Raw genomic sequence first — 23,091 nt, 5'->3', positions numbered from 1 at the left:
CCTGTCCTTAGCAGTGGTTTCTTAGCAGATATTCTACCATGAAGGCCTGATTCACACAGTCTCCTCTTAACAGTTGTTCTAGAGATGTGTCTGCTGCTAGAACTCTGGGTGGCATTGACCTGGTCTCTAATCTGAGCTGCTGTTAACCTGTGATTTCTGAGGCTGGTGACTCGGATGAACTTATCCTCTGCAGCAGAGGTGACTCTTGGTCTTCCTTTCCTGGGGAGGTCCGCATGTGAGCCAGTTTCTGTGTAGCGCTTGATGGTTTTTGTGACTGCACTCGGGGACACTTTCAAAGTTTTCCCAATTTTTCGGACTGACTGACCTTAATTTTTTTAAAGTAATGATGGCTACTCATTTTTCTTTACTTAGCTGCTTTTTTCTTGCCATAATACAAATTCTAACAGTCTATTCAGTAGGACTATCAGCTGTGTATCCACCTGACTTCTCCACAACGCAACTGATGGTCCCAACCCCATTTATAAGGCAAGAAATCCCACCTATTAAACCTGACAGGGCACACCTGTGAAGTGAAAACCATTTCAGGTGACTACCTCTTGAAGCTCATCAAGAGAATGCCAAGAGTGTGCAAAGCAGTAATCAAAGCAAAAGGTGGCTACTTTGAAGAACCTAGAATATGACATATTTTCAGTTGTTTCACATTTTTTTGTTATGTATATAATTCCACATGTGTTAATTCATAGTTTTGATGCCTTCAGTGTGAATCTACAATTTTCATAGTCATGAAAATAAATAAAACTCTTTGAATGAGAAGGTGTGTCCAAACTTTTGGTCTGTACTGTATACCCAGCTAAATTTGCCAAGGGTATATGAGAATTAAATTTGAAACCATCTATTACATGAACTTCATTCATTCATTATAATTAGAGATGAGCGAATCGAAGCTGACGAAGTAGAATTCAATCTGAATTTGAGAAAAAAATTTGATTCGCAATTAATGTGAATATCCTCGCACTTCGTGGTAACGAATTGCAATTTTCCTAAAATGGTTGCTACACGTGGGAGGACTGAGGACATGGGGCAAGGAACTTTGGGAAGGTGGGATCACCCAGGATGACATGCCTGCATGCAGCCAATGAGCAGCCAGCCAGCCCTGTGATGTTACAGCCCTATAAATACAGCAGCCATTTTAGATTCTGCCATTTTCCAGCGTTCAGAGTGCAGGGACAGATGTGTGAAGGTGCTAGGGACAGCAAGTGGAAAAACGATTGTGGAAAATAAAAGACAGAAAAAACGATTTATAAGTGCAGGGAAAGGATAGGAATCATTTCACAGCATCTTAGTGCAGGGAGAGATGTCAGAAGGAGCTAGGGACATTGATAGGAAAGTGCTTTACAAGTGCAGGGAACGCTTATTTGGGGATCCAAATAGTCATTCGACAGTTCTGTCATTCCAGCTTTTTGTTATTATGCTGCAAGTGTTATGTTGAAAATCCTTTAGTGGCTTATATCTTAGTATCTTATTCAGTATTACAAGAAAAATATATACGCATTTCACTTCTGCAGTTATTTCTCTTGAAAGCATATAGGGACGTATTTCAGTACAACAAGAAAAATAGATACGCACTGCACTGTTGCAGTTATTTCTGGTGAAAGCGTATAGGGGCGTAGTTCAGTAAAAGCCCAGTAAAAAACAGAAAAATATATATGCACTGCACTGTTGCAGTTTTTTCTGGTGAAAGCATATAGGGGCGTATTTCAGTAAAAAAAGAAATATATATTTGCACTGCACTGTTGCGGTTATTTCTGATAAAAGCATATAGGGGCACATCTCATAAAAAAAAAAAAAATTATATATATATATATATATATATATATATATAGACCCACTGCACTGTTGCCGTTATTTCTGGTGAAAGCGTATAGGGGCGTAGTTCAGTACTACAAGAAAATATATGCGCACTTCACTTTTGCAGTTATTTCTGTTAAAAGCGTATACGGGCATATTTCAGTACAACAAGAAAAAAATATACGCACTGCTCTGTTGGTTATTTCTGGTGAAAGCCTATAGGGGCGTATTACACTAAAAAAAGAAAAATATATACACACTGCATTGTTGCAGTTATTTCTGGTGAAAGCGTATAGGGGCTTATTTCAGTAAAAGAAAAATATATATGCACTGCACTGTTGCAGTTATTTCTGTTGAAAGCATATAGGGTCGTATTTCAGTAAAAAAATATAAATATATATGCACTGCACTGTTGCAGTTATTTCTGGTGAAAGCATATAGGGGCGTATTTCAGTAAAAAAAGAAAAATATATACGCACTGCAGTATTGCAGTTATTTCAGTTGAAAGCGTACAGGGGTGTAATTCAGTAAAAAAATAATACCCAAGCCGGACGGGACGTTGCGGTTTTGTAACGATTTTCGTCAGCTGAACGAGATATGTAATTTCGATGCATATCCCATGGCCCGGGTGGATGAGCTAATCGATGAGTTAGGACAAGCACAGTACTTTCTGTTTTGGACCTTACAAAAATGGTACTGGCAGGTGCCCTTAACGGAGGCTGCCAAAGAGAAAACTGCCTTCATCACACCTGAGGGGCTGTATCAGTATAAGGTGTTACCCTTTGGTCTGTATGGTGCCCCAGCCACTTTTCAACGTCTAATGGACATTGTGCTACGTCCACATCGGCGGTATGCCTCTGCTTACCTGAATGATATTGTCATTTACTGTACCGACTGGGAAAGTCACCTGCCCAAAGTACAGGCCGTAGTGGTCTCTCTTCGGAAGGCTGGACTAACAACTAACCCAACGAAATGTGTGATAGGGTTAGAGGAGACTAAATATCTAGGGTCTGTCATTGGGCGCAAAGTCATCAAACCCCAAGTAAACAAAATAGAGGTGATACAGAATTGGCCCCGACCTGTCACCTCTAGGCAAATAAAGTCGTTCCTGGGGATGATGGGCTATTACATGAGGTTTGTCCCCCACTTTGCTACGATAGCCACGCCATTGACAGGGCTCTTGAAGGGACAAAAGTCTGTGATGGTTCACTGGGATGATCGGGCAGAAGAGGCCCTGTGTGAGTCCCTGGTTTTGGTGATGCCCGACTTCAAGCGGGAATATATGGTACAGACGGATGCCTCTGAAGTAGGCCTCAGTGCTGTACTGTCCCAGGAGGGCAACGGGGAGGAGCATCCCGTTGTCTTTCTTAGCTGTAAGCTCACCCCACCCGAGACCAGGTTCAGTATAGTGGAGAGAGAGTGCCTGGCTATCAAGTGAGCATTCGATTCTCTCCTCTATTATTTGTTGGTGAGAAAATTCAGCTTGGTGACCGACCACTCCCCTCTCAAGTGGATGAGCCAGGCTAAAGACAGAAATGCCCGGGTCACCGGATGGTTCCTTTCCCTACAGAACTTTAAATTTACAGTGGAACACAGGGTAGACCGGTTACAGGGAAACGCGGATGCCCTGTCCCAAGTACATTGTCTGGCAAGTGTTCACCCCTGCAGGGTTGAACAAAGGGGGGGAGGGTATGTGACACAGTGAAGGGTATGGTCTGGGAAAACTGGTATTTTTCTCCCAGCATGTACTGCTGGGCTGATTTGCAGCCACTTGGGGTCAAACACCAGACTGGATTTTAAGTTCCGGTCCAGGTTTTGGCAGCAACTAGCTGTCCTTAAAAGACAGCTGGGCTCAGCAGCAAGGTGTGTGTGTGCTGGGATCTGAGCCTTGTGCGCTGCTGGAGGGCTGAGACCCGGGTATAGGGAAAAAAAGGCCCCCTAAAAGCCTGCTATGGATTGCTGGAGGTAGAACTGCCATCAAGGTGATTTTTGCTATGTGGACTTTCCATTGTGTGTGAACTAACACCAAGACTGCAAAATGACATTTTGTTTTTGCATTATGTGTGAATAAACAAGGAAGTTTGATTTAAGAACTGGTAATTTGCCTCTGTACTGCGTCTGCATACCCTGTCTACCAGAGCGAATCCCCACACCTATCTCAGTACAAACAGAAAAATACATTCTCAGTTCACGTCGGCAGCGGTTATATGTGTTGAAAGCATGGCTGGGAGTCAGCAGGGTGGCAGCAGTGGGAGGTCGGGAGCCAAACGTGCCCGAGGTAGAGCACTTGCTTTGCAGCTGCCTACCTACCCAGAAAGTAGTGGTGCAGGGGTTCACGGAAGTAGCGGCTGTAGCAGTCAGTCAGTGCGGAGGTTATATGTGGTAAAATCTTTATTGAAGTATTTTGGTGGAAAAACTAATTTTATTCACCGTTCAGTGCTGTACCTATAAGCGGTAAAAAAAAAAATTGTTGTATTTTGGTGGAAAATCCAATTGTATTCAGTGTTCAGTGCTGCAGTTATATGTGGTAAAATCTTTTGTGACGTATTTTGGTGGAAAAACAAATTGTGTTCAGCGCTGCAGTTATATGCGGTAAAATCTTTTTTGCTGTATTTTGGTGGTAAAAAAAATTGTATTCAGCGTTCAGTGCTGTAGTAATATGTGGTAAAATCTTTGTTGAAGTATGTCGGTCGAAAAACAAAATTAATTCAGTGGTCAGCGCTGCAGTTATATGCGGTTATAGCTTTAGTGACGTATCTTGATGAACTTCGCGACTCTTCCGGGCTCAAAGCTATCTTGACGCTTTGGCTTGTCATTGTCTGTAGCTACCAGAGAGAGGCCTGTTCATCTGTTCATGCCAGGCAGGTTCCCCCAGTAGTATCTTGGCCGATCGACACTCTGTCATTGTGCCATTCTGTGGCTTCCTCATGCTGCTGCCACCTCCACACTCTGTCACTGTGCCATTCTGTGGTCTCCTCCTGATGCTGCTGCCACCTCCAGACTCGGTTGTTGCGCCACTCTGTGGCCTACTCATGCTGCTGCCAGTGCCATCTCCAGACTCGGTCATTGTGGCACTCTGTGGCCTACTCATGCTGCTGCCAACTCCAGACTCAGTCATTGTGCCACTTGGTGGCCTCCTCATACTGCCGCCACCTCCAGATTCTGTCATTGGGCCACTCTGATCTCCTCATGTGGCTTCTACCTCACCACTATGTCATAGCCCACCCTTCCCCACTTCATGACTGGTCCACTAATTTAGCTTTCGGCCTGGCTGACATCATCATTTATTTGACACTTCTTCTGATCTGTCAGAACGAAGGAAAAATGATACACACAACTGATCCTGTCTGTGTAGCAGCTTGTATGGTCCCATCAGAATTGGCTTATGAATTGGTAGCCAAAAGCAGGAGTGGGTATAAAACACAGAAGACATGCAAATATTCGGTTCATGTATCATCTCTGTTTTAGATCCACTCCTGTTTTTTTTTTGGCTTTAGCAATACTGATGGATTACTGACCAAATGCTGACCAAGTGAAGGCAGATGCTCCACAAACAGAATTTGTTTTTTGGGGGTTATTGTTCTGACGGATCAGAGGAAGGGCAAAATAATCTGTGACGTCAACACAAACTTACTGCTGACACTCTCTCCATTCTGTCCGGGGAACTGTACTTTTATAAGCGTTTAATAGAACAGGTTATGTAGACATCTATGTGGAATTATCTGACGACGGTGTAAAAGGAGTGCGCTTCTTCTTGACGCTCACATCTACCTGTAAGGCTGAGTTGATACTTGAGTTATTTGGTCAGTTTTGGCCCCATGACTGCCCAAATAAATGAAGTATGCAGTAATTCTAAGAGCGACACCTGTCATGTGCTTGTCATTCTGACTCACAGTATTGTTTCACTATCACAGCAGACTCCCTATGCATGTTACTGCAAGGCACAGTGTTCTACACCACTATAAAGGCTCTCTGCAGCCAGGAAATAGCAGTTTTTTTTAACATAATTCGCTGCAAATAAAATCTGATCGAAGCAAATTTTTCAGAAAATTAATCTATATTTATAATAGATAAAACTATGTAACACTTACCTGGGGTATAAAATACAGGCTCAGGATCCTTGAACTGATAATTGTGAGTTCAGAAAATACACTTCCAACAACAGCCTTGATATTAGGTATTAATTCTGTGTGGTTACAGTCTGCCGAACTATTTGTAACAGAGTTAGAAATAATTTGTAGGGTTGCTTTAGCAGCTTTTAGTCCATCAGAACATGTATCGTAAATTTCATAGCCCAATGTGATTCCTGGCAGGAGTGTGGAGTTATTAATATTTTCAATTGCATAGATCATAGAAAGGGCTTGAGAAATGAATTGTATCTGTAGCCTACATATAAAACACAAATAATCACAAAGTGAAAAAGTTAATTTTCCCAATATACATATTTTAATTCAACCTTGTATCAAAAACATGTGATTGCTGAGTGCTGATACCTTCTGACACTTCAAACAATGCTCTTTTGCCTAAGTAGATAGTCCAAAATGTTTGTATTTGCTTATCTGTAACCTGGAACATTGTGGTTCTATCAGTTCAGGGAGGTCTCATTGTGATGTAATACTATAAAGTTGTATAAACACTTAAAACCAACCTCACACTTGTTACTCAAGGATTGTCACTCAATGACATTCTAGTTGCTCTGAGCTCATCTGTGTAAGACACTCTCCTGTTACGCGATCCACTGGGGCCCTCGCGGGGCTTGGCCTGCGGGGGACCCCGTTGGAGTAGCGGGACAGGTCACGCATGTGCCTGGGGAATCTTCGGTTCCGACTCCTTTGCGGGAGACACGGTAGTGCATCCGCATGGTCACCGGAGGGGAAGACCACCAGGGTCTTAGAGGCAGATTTTTCATTTTAATCAACAGGGTATAGTATTTTTTATTATAACATTTTCTTTCTTTCTTCGAGATTGCCTATTTTGTACACCTGGGATGTGGTAGTGGATTCAATCATCTACTAGGAGAAGATACGTTTAGGATGAATGGCAGTACCCTGGATGCACACTTAATTGCATGCATACAGGAAAATGTATTATATGGTGTATTTTATGTATCTAGTGTATGTGCATTCCCCACATCATAATTGGGGTGATATTTGATGCTTCATCTTTGCTGGGTACCGCATGCATTATTGAGCTGAGTCGGGAGTGTCTCGGTCGACCCCATTGGCGGCCTTTACCGCCGGTGGTGCCGCCCCGGACACTCTCGCCCCTATTTTTTGCTATCTTGGTATAGTTTTTCCTTTTGATGTTTGCTAATGCTGGCGATTGTCCCTGTAGAGAGCATTATATTATATACACTATGTGTTTGTGGTTCTCCTTCTTACGTGACGGGTCGGGAGTGCCATCGTTATATTCATGGATGGTGCCTCTCCTTTCGCGTTACATCGTGTAACCTCTGTATTGCTGTTCTTTTGATGTTCATGATTGCTGGGGATCGTGTCCATGGCTTGGTGGGTTGGGGATGCCTCGGCTGACCCCGCGGGCAGCTTTTGCTGCCGGCGGGGCCACCCTTGACATCCCCACCCCGCATGCTGAAACTCTATATACGCGTCATAGGTAGGTGGTTCACATGCGTTTATTGCATTTTTTTTGGTGTACATATCACCTTTATTGGTACAATCACCTTCCTGTGATGTACTAATCTTATTGTTTATATTCTGCTTAGTAGGATGCACTTTTTCATTGACTATGAATTATATTTTTATCTACATTTTTTATTAATATTATTGAACTATTATATGAATCTACACATGGTGTTCACTTGGTGTTACAATTTGGTTCTCGTGGGTTCATGTGTTCCGTGAATGGTACCGGAGTCGTTGTAACATCGACTGATTATGTACTTTTATAGCACTATTCTTAGTGCTTCTTATGATACTTATGATATCTATTTATTTATTCACACATGTATTTGTCCATCAATATCCCGACCGGGACATTCAATTACTGTTGTATATGTATTATATCACTATGTTACTATGGATACTTGCGGTTAGGACTCTATTGGGTATACCGCGGTACTTTATGTCTTTCTGTTTGTGGATATCTGGGTGTATGTAGAGGATCGTGGGCCTAATATGGATGTTTTCCCTAGATATACGATCTATTCTTCCCCGTTTTGGAGACTATTCATATACATTACACGATTTGCAGTCCTCCCCTTTACAAGATCCACCCCACGCGATTTGCGGTTCACCTGCGTTCCACTGGGTCGCGGATCACGCATGCGCTGCACGGCGTCATCTCAATGTGCTCCGTGACGTCTGTATGCGCCGCGCATGCACGGTATGCAGGCGGGGACGCGCTGAGAGATGGCTCCGTGGATCATGGTGTTTCCGCGCCCGCTCCACCGGATCACAGGTGTTCGCAATCCAGGTAATTTAATTGGACTTTTACTTAGACTATATATACCCTGTCACTCTGCTACTTAGTACCTCCTGACGAAGCCGCTGAGGTGAAACGCGCGTCGAGGTCTTGTGCTTTGGGCTTACCTATTTGCGTTTATCATGTCCTCAAGTACGTTCCACGTATAGTATTATGGTATTTCTATACATGGTCTCATATCACATCCATATTAGGCCCAGGATACCATCTGGTGGGGCATCATTATATCTTGATATCCAGTGACCGATTTTATTTGTGACATTTTATTATATATGTCTTGGTCTTGGATGTCTATATTTTCTTGATGTGAGGTCCATGGACAATCAGTGATTTATTCTGCTTTACAGCATATACCCTCTTTTTGGGTTAATTTTACTATCTGCTATGCAGTATTGGTTGTCTATGCACCATAATCATTTTTACCTGTAGGCTATCCATGCTTATCCTCGTGCGGACATACATGGTTACGCAATTGTGTATATTCCCCTATGTTTCTCTGTATACTGTCTACCATCCTGTCTTTTCCCCTATTTTATATTTGAGAATAAAGTGATATTTTGATATATTATCTCCACTTGCTTTTTCGCTTGGAGGCAGATTGACCTGACTGGTGGCGGCATGCACTGGCCGGTCCTGTCTCCGGTATCTCCTGCGGGTTCCGTTCCAGCGTCCGCGTCGACGCGATCGTGTATTCATGCTGGGCCGCTTGAGCGTCTGCGTACACGCTCGAGAGGAGGTTCGCAAAAGGATATTACGTACAGGTATATTTATTACGCCAAAAATACCTGTACGTAAATTCTAGTAGATTAGATGGCAGGCATGGGTTAAGTGAAGGACCAGCCTAGGCCGCACAAGTGTCAGGGATTAGGATCATTATTTGACCCATGAGGAATAGACACATGGCACTTTGTGATTGGCTAGCAGGTCAGGTACTTAAAAGGTGATCTCCTTGGCTGGTCAGTGCCCACTGTTTTGACAACCCAGGTGTATGTTGCGGTTCATATTCTCCCAGACTGACCTGTGCATGACCTCTGCCTTCCTCGATTTATCTCTAAAGACTGCCTCTGGATGACTCATCTTTGCTGAACAGTTTGTCTCATGTATGACCTTGGATTGGACCCTGGAAATCTTGACGTCTCATCCCTAGATACCACGTTACACGGACTAATACTGCGCATATGAACTTTGGCCTGGTCATTGGCTGTCCCCTTGGTGTTTCCCTGCACAGGTTATTATTTGGGTTGGTTACCTGTATATGCTTACTGGTTTGGACTGCACTGTCATTTATTTAATAAATCCACTATTGTTTAACCTCTATCCGTGGATCCGCAAAACACATACGGACGTCTGAATGGAGCCTTACAGGGGGGTGATCAATGACAGGGGGGTGATCAGGGAGTCTATATGTGGTGACCAGGTACTCATTGGAATTTGGGCACCTTTGCGCACCTAGGCTGCAAAAAAGTGTCACACATGTAGTATCGCCGTACTCAGAAGAAGTAGGGCAATGTGTTTTGGGGTGTATTTTTACATATAACCATGCTGGGTGAGAGAAATATCTCTGTCAAATGGCAACTTTGTATAAAAAAAAAATGGGAAAAGTTTTCTTTTAGAGAGATATTTCTCTCACCCAGCATGGGTATATGTAAAAATACACCCCAAAACACATTGCCCTACTTCTTCTGAGTATGGCGATACCACATGTGTGACACTTCTTTGGAGCCTATGTGCACAAAGGTGCCCAAATTCAAAAGAGTATCTTTACGATTTCACAGGGCATTTTTTACGCATTTGGATTCCAAACTACTTCTCACGCTTTAGGTCCCCTAAAATGCCAGGGCAGTATAACTACCCCACAAGTGACCCCATTTTGGAAAGAAGACACCCCAAGGTATTCTGTGAGGGGCATGGTGAGTTCATGTAAAATTTAATTTTTTGTCACAAGTTAGTGGAATATGAGACTTTGTAAGAAAAAAAAGAAAAATATTTTCCGCTAACTTGTGACAAAAAATAAAAACTTCCATGAACTCACTATGCCCATCTGCGAATACCTTAGGGTGTCTAATTTCTGAAATGGGGTCATTTGTGGGGTGTTTCTACTGTCTGGGCATTGTAGAACCTCAGGAAACATGACAGGTGCTCAGAAAGTCAGAGCTGCTTCAAATTGCGGAAATTCACATTTTTGTACCATAGTTTGTAAACGCTATAACTTTTACCCAAACCAATAAATATACACTTATTGCATTTTTTTTATCAAAGACATGTAGAACAATAAATTTAGAGAATTTTTTTATAGAAATGTAGTTTTATTTAAAAAAAATTACAACCGAAAGTGAAAAATGTCATTTTTTTGCAAAAATTTTGGTCAATTTCGATTAATATAAAAAAAAGTTAAAATGTCAGCAGCAATGAAATACCACCAAATGAAATCTCTATTAGTGAGAAGAAAAGGAGGTAAAATTCATTTGGGTGGTAAGTTGTATGATAAACGGTGAAAGTAGTGTAGAATTGTAAAAAGTGGTCTGGTCATTACGGGGGTTTAAGCTAGGGAGCTGAAGTAGTTAAAATATCCTTAGGGCTCATTTACATAAATAAGTACACAAGGCAATGATTTTGAATCAACTGTTTGCTCCTGAATACTGCCCACTCATTTGCATTTACATATAAAAACCTTGCTTTTACGTGTGGATGAACGATCATTACTATGATCGATGGTCTCCAATAGAGATGAGCGAATCAATTCTAAATAAATCAAATTTATTTTGAATTTCTAAAAAATTTGGACTCTAGAAGAATCTAAATCTTTTGTGATTCGATTCAGAGAAATCTCTTAAAATGGTGGCCACCATTTTATATTTCAGAAGACAAAGAAGGCATCTACCTCCAAAATGGGATCATTTGTGGGCCATTTCTTCATTTAAAAAATCCAACAGTGTATTGTGTTATTAAAGAGGCTAGTGATTATCACCAGCCACTATGTGTTTACCCATAGCCATATATGCTGCAGTTACATTACATTGCTGACTTGGCATTAAAGAGCTTGAAAGAGGTTGGATAGAGTCCTAGGAGACCTCAGTGTCATTAAACAACTTTTCAGGGCAATCTGAGCACTTTTGATTCGGGAAAAAATTTATTTGTACTTGAACCGAATATGTCAATCAATTTGTTACACTGGACACAAATAGCATTTCAGGAAATTGACTCATCTCTAGTCTTTATACAGTTTACTCGTTTGTTGGAAGCACATCCCTGTTTACACAACGCAATCACTGTAGCTGGTGACAAATGATTTTTTTTTCACTGCATGAACAGATCAGCCAGCTAACGTTGCTTGTTTGTTGGGAGATATGAAGCACATTTACAGTTACCATGACCAGCGTACTGTCGAGTCATTCCCCTCCAGATGTTCTCCCAAACCCAACCCAATAATGACACAGCTCCGCAGGTGGATTTTATTGGCACAGCAGCCATTTTATTAAATAACAACCATACCATAAATAACATAAATAACCAACCCCCAGGCCTTCCCACCTAAAGGCCCCGCTGCAGAAAACATAAGCTACGAGGAGCCATGTAAACCTGACTGGTAACTGCCTCGCCCCTCCATTAAACTAAATTACCTCTAGCCGATAAACACCAGCTCAGAGGCAGAAACAGTAACCATGGGCAACAAACGTGGGCAGATACCCGCCATATCACGTCCAAAATTCCAATACCTGAGGAGTCCAGAGCCCCACTTGGCTCCCTCCCCACCACGCAAGATCCACCAACTCCAAGGACCCACCACCACCCTGGCAGCCATGACGAGAAAAAAACAGTCCCTGCCTGACCGAACTAAAATTGTCCCCAAACCTCCCGCAGAACCCCAACCTCAATCACTCCAAGACACCGGACCATCCCCTGCAAAGCGCAACCTTAAGGGTGGGTGGGGCTGCTGCAGATCTGTTGTCCCTACAAAATGGCACCTTTTCCATCTCCTGCCACCCCTTTTAAAACCTAATACTCCTCCCCCATGCTACGCCCCCACTGCCTTACCCATTAACCCCTTAAGTCCCCAAATGAACTCCCTCCAAGCCTCTGTCATGCCAGGCCTACCCCTAGGCTTGCAGCCCAAGGTCCGGCCTGTGCTTGACCAGCATATTGTCGAGTCATTCCCCTCCAGATGTTCTCCCAAACCCAACCCAATAATGACACAATTCCGCAGGTGGATTTTATTGGCCACAGCAGCCATTTTATTAAATAACAAATATACCATAAATAACATAAAGAACCAACCACCAGGCCTTCCCACATGAAGGCCCTGCCCCAGAAAACATAAGCCATGAGGAGGGTCCTTGGAGCCCTGTAAACCTGACTGGTAACTGCCCCGCCCCTCCATTAAACTAAATTACCTCTAGCCGATAAACGCCAGCTCAGAGGCAGAAACGGTACCCATAGCCAACAAACGTGGGCAGATACCCTCCAGATCACGCCCCAAATTCCAATACCTGGGGAGTCCAGAACCCCACTTGGCTCCCTCCCCACCACGCCAGATCCACAATAACCACCAACTCCAAGGACCCACCACCACCCACGACACAAGGGGGTAAAACCTCACCTCCTTGCATCCCGCCACTCCAACAAGGCCAACTTGATCCCGTCCGGCAAACCTGAACACCATAAGTCGATCCCCACTGCATTCAGATGCACTCCATCCCCCCTCCAAAACGCCCCCTCACCAGTTTCCAATTCCCTATGACGAACCGCAATTCCATCATTCCGCACCACAAAACGACCAACCGCCCTATTAACTTTTATCCTTGCTTAGTTAAGCCTCTCCACCGACCTAGTGTCTCTTCATTGCTTCCGCGGCACCATATCAGACCGGACTGTCACCAGAATGCGTATGAGTGCCCCAGGATCCACACCAGGCACACCAAACTACCTGTAAAGAACACAAAGACAATCCCATCACCAAAAGACCCTCAACATGTCCCCACCCCTACCCTAACACCAGTACCCCCTTTTATAACAACGCCGGCCTAACATAAGACCGGAACCATATAGACTCCTATCGACAAATGACATCATCCCCCAACCCTCTCCTAGCCACTTCCATGGCCACGCCAATCCAAAAAGAATGACCCCCAAACAACCAGGGGTCTCTATCCAACCTTGCCAAACACGCTTGCAGTACCGCGATAAACTGGAAATGATAAAGAAACGACCCATCCTCATGCACCAACAACTGCCCCACACCCACAACCTCTCGGCCTCAGAATTCTCTAAGATACCAAACCGGACACGCGACCGATCCCACCACATGGCATAAAACCACCCGACAACCACGACACAGCTGATCTGTTTTTGACCACCTAATACAAAATTACATCCTATAATTAAATAAATCCACATAAACTCTCTGAAGACCACCCGCTTGGCTCTTACTCGGGCTAACCAATTCCCCAATTCGTAACGCCCCAAAAAAAGCCAATGAAAAAGCCAACTTAAACAACCTAACGTCACCATCTGACACACAAACCTGCCCCAACTGCTCCATCACCTCTGCCAACAAAGTGAACTCAATAGGCCTCCGCCGATCCTCCACCTGCATCCGCCTCCTCCAACGCTTCAATGTCGGTATCACCCAAAACAATTTTGGCACATGGTGAGGCCCGGCACTTACAACCAAAAGCCACCCCTGCCATAAATTTACTCATTCTGGACACCAACCATCCCTCTTCTCTGCAATGCTCCACCCATAACAACTCCAAAACCCTCTCATCTAATCCGCTCCCCAGAAAATGCTGCTTCCAGTCCTTCCATAACCCCCATGCCTTATCATACGATGCCCAAGTCCCTTCCGCCAAAGATCCCCTCACCAACTCCCCAACCGACCAAATGGAAGATTCCACAGCTTCTTAGGAAAGCTCGCTCCCTGCTGGTCCGCCTCCGGTGCCAGCGCCTGAAACTGAAAACGAGACAATGCATCCGCAATTGAGTTACTTACCCCAGGCACATGTCTTGCTACTATCCAAACATTCAACGATAAGCAACCCAACACTATATGTTGAAGGAAACACACAACCGGTGGCAACAAAGCCAAAATGCGATTAATAGCCTCCACCACACCCAAGTTGTCACAATAAAATCACACCTTCCTATTTCTGAAAAATATCCCCCCGAATAGACACCGTCACCACAATGGGAAAAAACTCTAGTAACACTAAATTCTTCAGCCAGCCTTCTTCCTGCTATTGCGCCGACCACTCCCCTACACACCAATGACCTTGTAAATATGCCCCAAAACTGTACCTGCCTGCCACGTCGGTAAACAAGTCCAATTCTGTTGCCAACACCCCATCCGCCATCCACAAGGACCGACCATTATACCTTTTCAAAAAGGCAGCCCACACCCTCAAATCATCCCACAGTTCTCGATTAAGCTGCACGAAATGAGATTCGCGCCATAGGCATAATACGGCACGCAAAATTAAGTTTCCCCAATAAAGACTGCGACTCGCGTAGCCACACCTTTTGCTGCCCGCATGCAGCTGCCACTTCCTGCCGTAGATCCTCAAGTTTGTCCACAGGCTACCTGCACTCCATAGCCACAGTATCTATGACGATACCCAGAAAACTCAACACTGACGTAGGGCCCTCCATTTTTTCCCCCGACGCCAATGGAACCCCAAAAAGTTGCGAAATAGCTTCAAAAGAATGCAACATCACGGAGCATCCATTCGAACTTGGCGGCACAATGAACCAAAAAATCATCCAAATAGTGTATGATCAAACCCCAACCTGACCATTCTTGCGCCATCCACTCCAAAAACATACTAAACGTCTCAAAGTAAGCGCACAAAACCGAACAACCCATGGGCAAACACCAATCAACAAAAAAACAAAACAAAAACAACCTAGCAAGTGTTGACAATCCGGGTGTACAGACAAAAGACGAAAGACGAAACGCAGCCTCAATATCCACCTTAGCCAACAATGCTCCCCGTCCAAGACCGAACCGCCTCATCGAACGATGTATACACCACCAAACACACTTCTGGCGCAATACCGTCATTAACCGAACCACCTTTTGAAAATAAAAGGTCATGGATAAGGCAAAATGTATTAGGTTCCCTCTTCGTCATGACCCCTAATGGTGACACCCGCAGATCCTGCAACGGCAAGTCCCAAAAGGGGCCTGCCATGAGACCTAACTTCACTTCCTTCTGCAATTTTTCTGTAACCACCCCTGGAAGCTCATTCACTGACCTCAAATTCTTCTTCCCTTGCCAAAACTCACCCTCAACAAACAGGATACGAAAACCGTCCCTAAAACCATCAACAAAAACTCTGCCGCCTCAGCGTACCTATTTAGAAAGGGCACCATCTCGATTAACCGAATTGGCGTCGGCCACTTTTCAAACCCCATCACTCCACCCCTTTCCTTTACGACCTTTGAACTACCTCTGTGCTCCATGATTCCCACCACATGAGGAACACTCGTGTTTAAATTTGCACCTATCCCCATATTAACATCTGCCCTCATTAAAGAAGCAACATAACCCCTTTTGCGAGGCCGTCGAGCGCTCTGATTGCCCAGGACCCCCGCGCCCCTCGGAAAGGATTGCCCCACCCTAACCGGAGCCATCACCCTCATCCACAGGCCAATATCCTTATGATCCCACTGAATACTAGCTCGAGTCGCTTTTCTTTGCCGAAATTGCTCGTCGTACCTCAACCACCCCTGCCCCCCATATACCCGATACGCCTCTCCTATCGCTTCCAGGTAACAGAAAAGAGCAAAACAATTCTCCAGCGCCTTCTCCCCAATGACACTGGCCAGGATCACAAACGCCTGCATCCAGTTGGAAAAAGTCAGCGGAATCAAACTGTGCCGCCGCTTATCCTCATCGTCCTTTTTTTTTAATCATCCTTCCTCTCCCTATCTAAATTAAAGCGTTCTAGCGGGAGTAAAGAAAAAATTTCCACATACTCCCCTTTCCCCCAAAAAGTTTTCACCTCCAACTTCAAGTGGGCCCCCAGAGGCCCCTCAAAGCAAACATAAACCTCCCCTCTCTTTGCGCCATCTAAACGCAGCTCCCCCCTTCTTTTTCCTTACCACCCCCAGACTCCCTGACCCCGTCCTTATCCGCCTAACCATGTGGCGATGCCCCTGACGACCCGCTGGCCCCCAAACCCCCAGCCCCACTAACTCTCAACCGTTCAGCCACCATTGCCCCACTACTATCCGGCACTACAGACCCATGTAAACCCCAAGCCTCTAATGGTGACCTCGTCACAGACCCTGTACTCACCAACCCCTTCACTAACTCCCGCAAACCCACAAAGAACTCTCCCAACCCACTGTTTACGGATGCCCTGGGACCCCTGACCCCAGGAGCCCCCCTAAAACAAGTAACCACTAAAGAGGATTCCCTTCATGTATCACCTGGCTGAGCGCACACTATGATTCCACCAGCTAAAATGGGAGGTAATGAAACTTGACTGGCATTGATCTCTCTTCTAGCTGTCATCAGATCTTCAGCACTGCCTGTGCCACCAACTGTTGCTGCTGCTAGAGCTGCACTTCTACAGCTCTGCAACTAGAGGCCGCCATTACCAAAGCTGGAGCCCACACTGAGCCAGCCAAACGCTGCCCGATCTCAGAATCCAGCACAGGGCCGCCATCTTGACCCCGCCGACTTGCTGCAGGAGCCTGCCCATCTCTCCCACACCGGGTAAGGTGAGTCTGTCCCGACCCACCTGCCAAACCTGCTCCCACTCCCCTGCCGACTGCTGATGATGAAGGGACATTGATTCTCCCACACCCAGGGTCCCTTCTGCTACATGGATTCCTCCCAGCAACCGCCTGGTAACAGTGCTCCTACCTGCTGTGCGTGCCGGAGGGTCTCCTAACCCGGCGCCGGACCCTTATGGTCTGGTCCGGACTAAGGCGCGCCAGAGGCCTGGTCCTCCGTGGCCCGCAAATGGGGGAAGCCGAGTCCCACGACCCCGGCAACAGGCCCACCACCGTAGCCTGTAGCCACTCCTTCCCCCTGCTCTCTGCTGCTCCCCGGACCTGCACCAGCAGCACGCCCACTGAAGACATCTTGTTAGGTCCAGCAGTCACTAAAAAAGGTACGCAACTCAAGGCTGCTGCAGATCTGTTGTCCCAACAAAATGGCCCCTTTTAAAACCTAATACTCCTCCCCCCATGCAACGCCCCCACCAGCCTTACCCATTAACGCCTTAAGTCCCCAAATTAACTCCCTCCAAGCCTCTGTCATGCAAGACCTACCCCCAGGCTTGCAGCCCAAGGTCCGGCCTGTGCTGAAATGAGCATTCATACAAATTTCCAATAGATGGACAGACAATCTGTCCACATAAATGTGCCCTTAGTAATCAAAGATACAAATTGAGAGTATTCAATTGTTGATACAGTGTAATTTAATACCTAACTTAAAAGATAAGTAATTGTAATGACGGCTTAAGTCTCCAAATCAGTCATAATTTAGCACTATATATGGAGTCAACATAATTATACTTAAAAGGATATAAATAGGGATAAGCGAACATGGGTTCGGACGAACTTCAGGTCAAAGTTCGTGTTAAGAACCCGAACTTCACCCCTAACCCGGACCCCATTTAAGTCAATAGGGACCAGAACTTCACTTTATTATTTTCCGTTATAACATGGTTATAATGGAAAATAATAGCATTCTTAAGACAAATGCTAAATAAAATGGACATTGAGGGGTTAAAAATAATTAAAAAAACTCACCTCATCCACTTGATCGCACAGCCTAGATTGCGCATGTCTTCTTTCTTAAGGACCTGCGGTGATGTAACCGCGCTCACCACGTGGTGAGCGCGGTGATGTCACCACAGGTCCTTTTGCAGGTCCTGAAAAAAGAAGACGTGTGCGATCAAGTGGATGAGGTGAGTTTTTTTTTATTATTTTTAACCCCCTCAATGTCCATTTATTTTGCATTCTGTCTTAAGAATGCTATTATTTTTCATTATAACCATTGTGGGCATTCGCTCTGGTAGTTAGGATTAGAGGGTGCAGCACTGTCACAAGGGTGTCAAGAACCACGCCTGACTCCATTATACCCGGGGTCAGGAAGTCGCAGCGGTTGGCTGCGCGCTCTATGTAAGATAGGGCTGTTTCCTTATGGTAGCTTTCTGGGTTTGCTTTGCAACCCTTTTTGGCTCACTCAGGGATCCGTAGCTCCTTCTCCTCAGCTGTTCCTTGTCCAGCACTCCCAACCTCCTTATATTCCCCTCTCACACGTCTCTGGTTGCCAGATATAGAGCTTCCTGCCTGGACTTCTATACTGACCCACTGGAGCTGTGTTGCTGCGCTCCCTGGTTGTTGGTCCAGAACGTTTCCCTCCGGATCCCTGTTGGACCTTTGTGGTCTGCTGTGGTCGCCCACCTGGGTTTATGTGTTTGTCTGTATTGTCTGTCCTCTCCCTGGTGTTTCCCTCTTAGTGTCAGTGGTGCGGACTAGCGATCTAGGGCTCATTTTAGGGAAAGCCAGGGTTTAGGCACGTGATCGCCGCACGGGTGAGGAACCCGTCTAGGGACGTCAGGGCAGTCAGGTGCCAGCCGCAAGGTGAGTCAGGGGTCACCACCTTTCCCTCTCCCTTGGGCAGGGCTTTCCCTTTTCCCTCCCTGTGCGTGACGCCGGTCATTACATTATATCTGGCCCTTATTTTGTGTAGGTAAATAATACTTAGAATCCAGTATGGATCCAATTGCTGCTCTGTCCAAACAATTTCATTGCCTGTCTTTGGAGGTGGCAGGATTGAAGGCGTTGGTCCTCCAGCAACAGCAGCGATTACAACTGACAAGCCCAGCGGTTGCTACTGGTAACCAGGTTGTTGCGGAACCCAAGGTCCCTCTCCCTGACAGATTTTCTGGGGGAAGGGACAAGTTTTTGACATTCCGTGAGGCCTGTAAATTATATTTTAAACTGCGCCCTTACTCCTCTGGTAATGAAGAACAGCGGGTGGGGGTTGTTATTTCCCTGCTGCAGGGGGACCCGCAGTCCTGGGCGTTCTCTTTACCCACTGATTCCCAGGCTCTTCGGTCAGTGGATGAGTTTTTTGGGGCCTTGGGTCTCATATATGACGACCCTGACCGAGTCGCACTGGCTGAATCAAGATTACGGAGACTCCTACAAGGAGAGCGGCCGGTAGAGGAGTGTTGCTCTGACTTCCGTAGGTGGGCTACGGATACCCAATGGATCGACCCGGCTCTCAGGAGTCAGTTCTGCTCTGGGTTATCCAAAAGGGTTAAGGATGCGCTTGCATTATATGAGACCCCCTTTTCCCTTGAGGCGGTTATGTCCCTTTCTATCCGAATAGATAGACGCCTTAGGGACAGGTTGAAAAAGCCGGAGCAATTGGTAACCCCTCCCAAGCAGCAGTTAGTCTGTACGGACTTAGACGAGCCTATGCAGCTAGGAGGAACCACTCGTCAGGTCCGTCCTCCTGAGGTTCGCCGTAGGCGTAGGGGTTTGTTTTTTTTGTGGGGAGAGGGGTCATTTCATTAATGTCTGTCCTTCTTTCCTCAGAAACAAAAGACCGTCGGAAAACTACTAACCCCAGGCTGTGTGGAGGATGTCAGCCGGGGGGTATATGTTTCCTCCATACGTACATCGCAATTTGTGTTGCCAGCGGTTATTGTTTTTGGTGTTAAGACGGAGACTATTTCTTTCTTTCTAGACAGTGGAGCAGGGGGAAATTTGATAGATGCCCATTTTGCCCGCACTATGGGTTTGTCTCTCTGTATGCTACAGAGACCTATTCCCATATTTGCTATTGATTCTGCTCCTCTGTCTCAGAGAAACCTCACCTACATTGTTCATAATTTACACCTTCGGGTAGGGTACCACCATAACGAGATGTTTTTATGTTATGTTCTGGAGGGGCTTCCCACTCCGGTAGTGCTGGGCCTTCCCTGGTTGGTAGCGCACAATCCAGTGGTGGATTGGCAGGCCAGGGAGATATCGGAGTGGAGTGAGCATTGCAGAGAAAATTGCTTAAATAGCAATTGTTTAGTCGCCTCCATAACTACCCTACCTACATTTATTTCAGATTTTGAGGACGTTTTTTCGGAAAAGGGTTGTCAGAAGTTACCACCTCACCGTCCTTATGATTGCTCGGTTAACCTTATTCCCGGCGCAAAATTACCCAAGACCAGGTTATATAATCTTTCGGGTCCAGAGAGACAAGCCATGAAAGATTATATCTCCGAGAGCTTGGCTAAGGGACACATCAGACCCTCTTCTTCACCCGTGGCTGCAGGGTTTTTCTTCGTTAAAAAGAAAGATGGGGGTCTGCGTCCTTGCCTAGATTTTCGCAAATTAAATCGGATAACCATCCGAGACCCATACCCTCTTCCTCTCATTCCTGACCTGTTTAACCAGATTGCGGGTGCTAGGTGGTTCTCCAAACTTGATCTTAGGGGGGCCTACAATCTGATTCGTATCAAGGAGGGGGATGAGTGGAAGACAGCTTTTAACACCCCTGAGGGGCATTATGAAAATCTAGTTATGCCTTTCGGTCTGACCAATGCTCCTGCCGTCTTTCAACATTTCGTTAATGACATTTTTAGTCATCTAATCGGCAGGTTTGCGGTAATATACCTAGATGATATTTTAATTTATTCGTCTGATCTGTGAACACATGAGGTGCATGTCAGACAAGTACTGCAGGTCCTACGACGAATAAATTATATGCTAAAATTGAAAAATGTGTCTTCGCCGTTCAGGAGATACAATTCCTAGGTTATTTTTTATCTGCTTCAGGTTTCCGTATGGATCCTAGGAAGGTCCAGGCAAATTTAGATTGGGATCTTCCTGAGAACCTCAAAGCACTGCAACGGTTCTTGGGCTTCGCGAATTTCTATAGGAAATTCATTAAAAATTATTCAGTTATTGTAAAACCCCTTACTGACATGACTAGGAAGGGGACTGATTTTTCTAAATGGTCTGACGCCGCTAAAGTTGCTTTTTCCTCTCTAAAAGAGAGGTTTACCTCGGCACCTGTACTAGTCCAACCTGATGTCTCTCAGCCTTTTATTGTTGAAGTCGATGCGTCAGAGGTGGGAGTGGGGGCGGTGCTGTCTCAGGGTCCGTCTCCTGGCAAATGGCGTCCTTGTGCTTTCTTTTCTAAAAAACTATCTGCAGCAGAAAAGAACTACAATATTGGCAATAGGGAACTATTAGCTATTAAACTAGCGTTTGAAGAATGGCGTCACTTTTTAGAGGGGGCAGTCCACCCCGTCACTGTGATTACGGACCACAAAAATCTTCTGTACCTCGAATCAGCTAAGTGTCTCACTCCTAGACAAGCTAGGTGGTCGCTATTTTTTACCAGGTTTAACTTTGTTATTACCTATCGTCCTGGGGCAAAAAATACCAAGGCTGATGCGCTATCTCGTTGTTTCCCTGGAGGGGGTAATGTGAGTGATCTGGTACCCATTCTTCAAAGAGGAGTGGTTGTTTCTGCGGTACACTCTGCTCTGGAGGGGAAGGTGTTAGAGGCCCCGGGGGACGCCCCGGTCTCTTGCCCCTCAGAGAAATTGTTTGTACCGTTGAACCTGCGTTTCGAATTATTAAAGGAACATCATAATTCGGCACTTGCTGGGCACCCGGGTAGTAAAGCAACCTTGGAGCTATTGTCCGTCGTTTTTGGTGGCCAAGGTTGCGTCAGGATGTATTGGATTTTGTGTCTTCTTGTTCTACCTGTGCGCGCGCAAAAGTTTTGCATACACGTCCTGCAGGGTCTCTATTACAACTCGTCATTCCCAAAAGACCATGGACACATCTGTCAATGGATTTTATCACTGACTTACCTTTGTCTGCGGGTAAAACAGTTATTTTTGTAGTAGTGGACAGGTTTAGCAAAATGGTACACTTCATTGCGTTACCCGCACTACCTAATGCTAAGACTCTTGCTCAGGTATTCATCAGTGAAATCGTGAAGCTTCACGGGGTCCCTTCCAATGTTGTTTCGGATCGGGGTACCCAGTTTATTTCTAAATTTTGGAAAGCTTTTTGTTTCCGTTTGGGGGTACACTTGTCGTTTTCCTCAGCTTTCCATCCTCAGTCGAATGGACAGACTGAGCATACCAACCAAAACCTTGAGACATATCTAAGATGTTTTGTGTCTGAAAACCAAGAGTTGTGGTCATCATATTTACCGTTAGCTGAGTTTGCCATAAATAATCGCCGTCAGGAATCCACTGGCAAGTCACCATTTCTTGGGGCATATGGTTTTCATCCCCAATTCTGTACTTTCAAAGAGGGGGGGTCTTCTGGGGTTCCCGAAGAGGAACGGTTTTCGTCATCTCTTTCATCGGTATAGCAGAAGGTGCAAGCTAACTTGAAAAATATGGGAGGTAAATACAAATGCATGGCTGATAAGAGACGGTCGCCAGGTCCGGACCTAGGAGTGAATGACTATGTGTGGTTGTCTACTAGGAATATTAAATTAAAGGTTCCCTCTTGGAAACTGGGTCCTAGGTTCATTGGCCCTTACAAAATTGTAGCCATCATCAACCCCATGGCTTTTCGCCTGGAGCTACCTCAGACTTTTAAAATCCATAACGTCTTTCATAAGTCGTTACTCAAAAAATATGTTCCACCTCTATAACCGTCACCGCTGCCACCCCCTCCTGTTGTTGTGAATAGTAATCTAGAGTTTCAGATATCCAAAATTGTTAATTCTCATCGGGTCTGCCGCTCTCTTCAATATCTGGTGCATTGGAGAGGTTACGGTCCCGAGGAAAGAATGTGGGTTCCCGCGTCTCAGGTAAACGCCGACAGGCTAGTTTGGGCTTTTCATG

The 23,091-nt window shown here is 45.4% G+C and overlaps 1 protein-coding gene across 1 annotated transcript in view; it reads right to left on the bottom strand.

Moving 5' to 3' along the window:
* The window catches only part of LOC122934908 (G-protein coupled receptor family C group 6 member A-like), a 115,798-nt gene that overhangs the window by 59,206 nt on the left and 33,501 nt on the right, over nucleotides 1-23,091 (bottom strand). The window contains 1 exon segment of the mRNA XM_044290567.1: nucleotides 5,901-6,195. Coding sequence (XP_044146502.1) covers nucleotides 5,901-6,161 — 261 coding nt within the window. The 5' untranslated portion in view covers nucleotides 6,162-6,195.

The sequence above is a fragment of the Bufo gargarizans genome, chromosome 4, assembly GCF_014858855.1.
Source record: "Bufo gargarizans isolate SCDJY-AF-19 chromosome 4, ASM1485885v1, whole genome shotgun sequence".
Lineage (NCBI taxonomy): Eukaryota > Metazoa > Chordata > Amphibia > Anura > Bufonidae > Bufo > Bufo gargarizans.
This window is presented reverse-complemented; position numbering and strand designations above follow the sequence as displayed.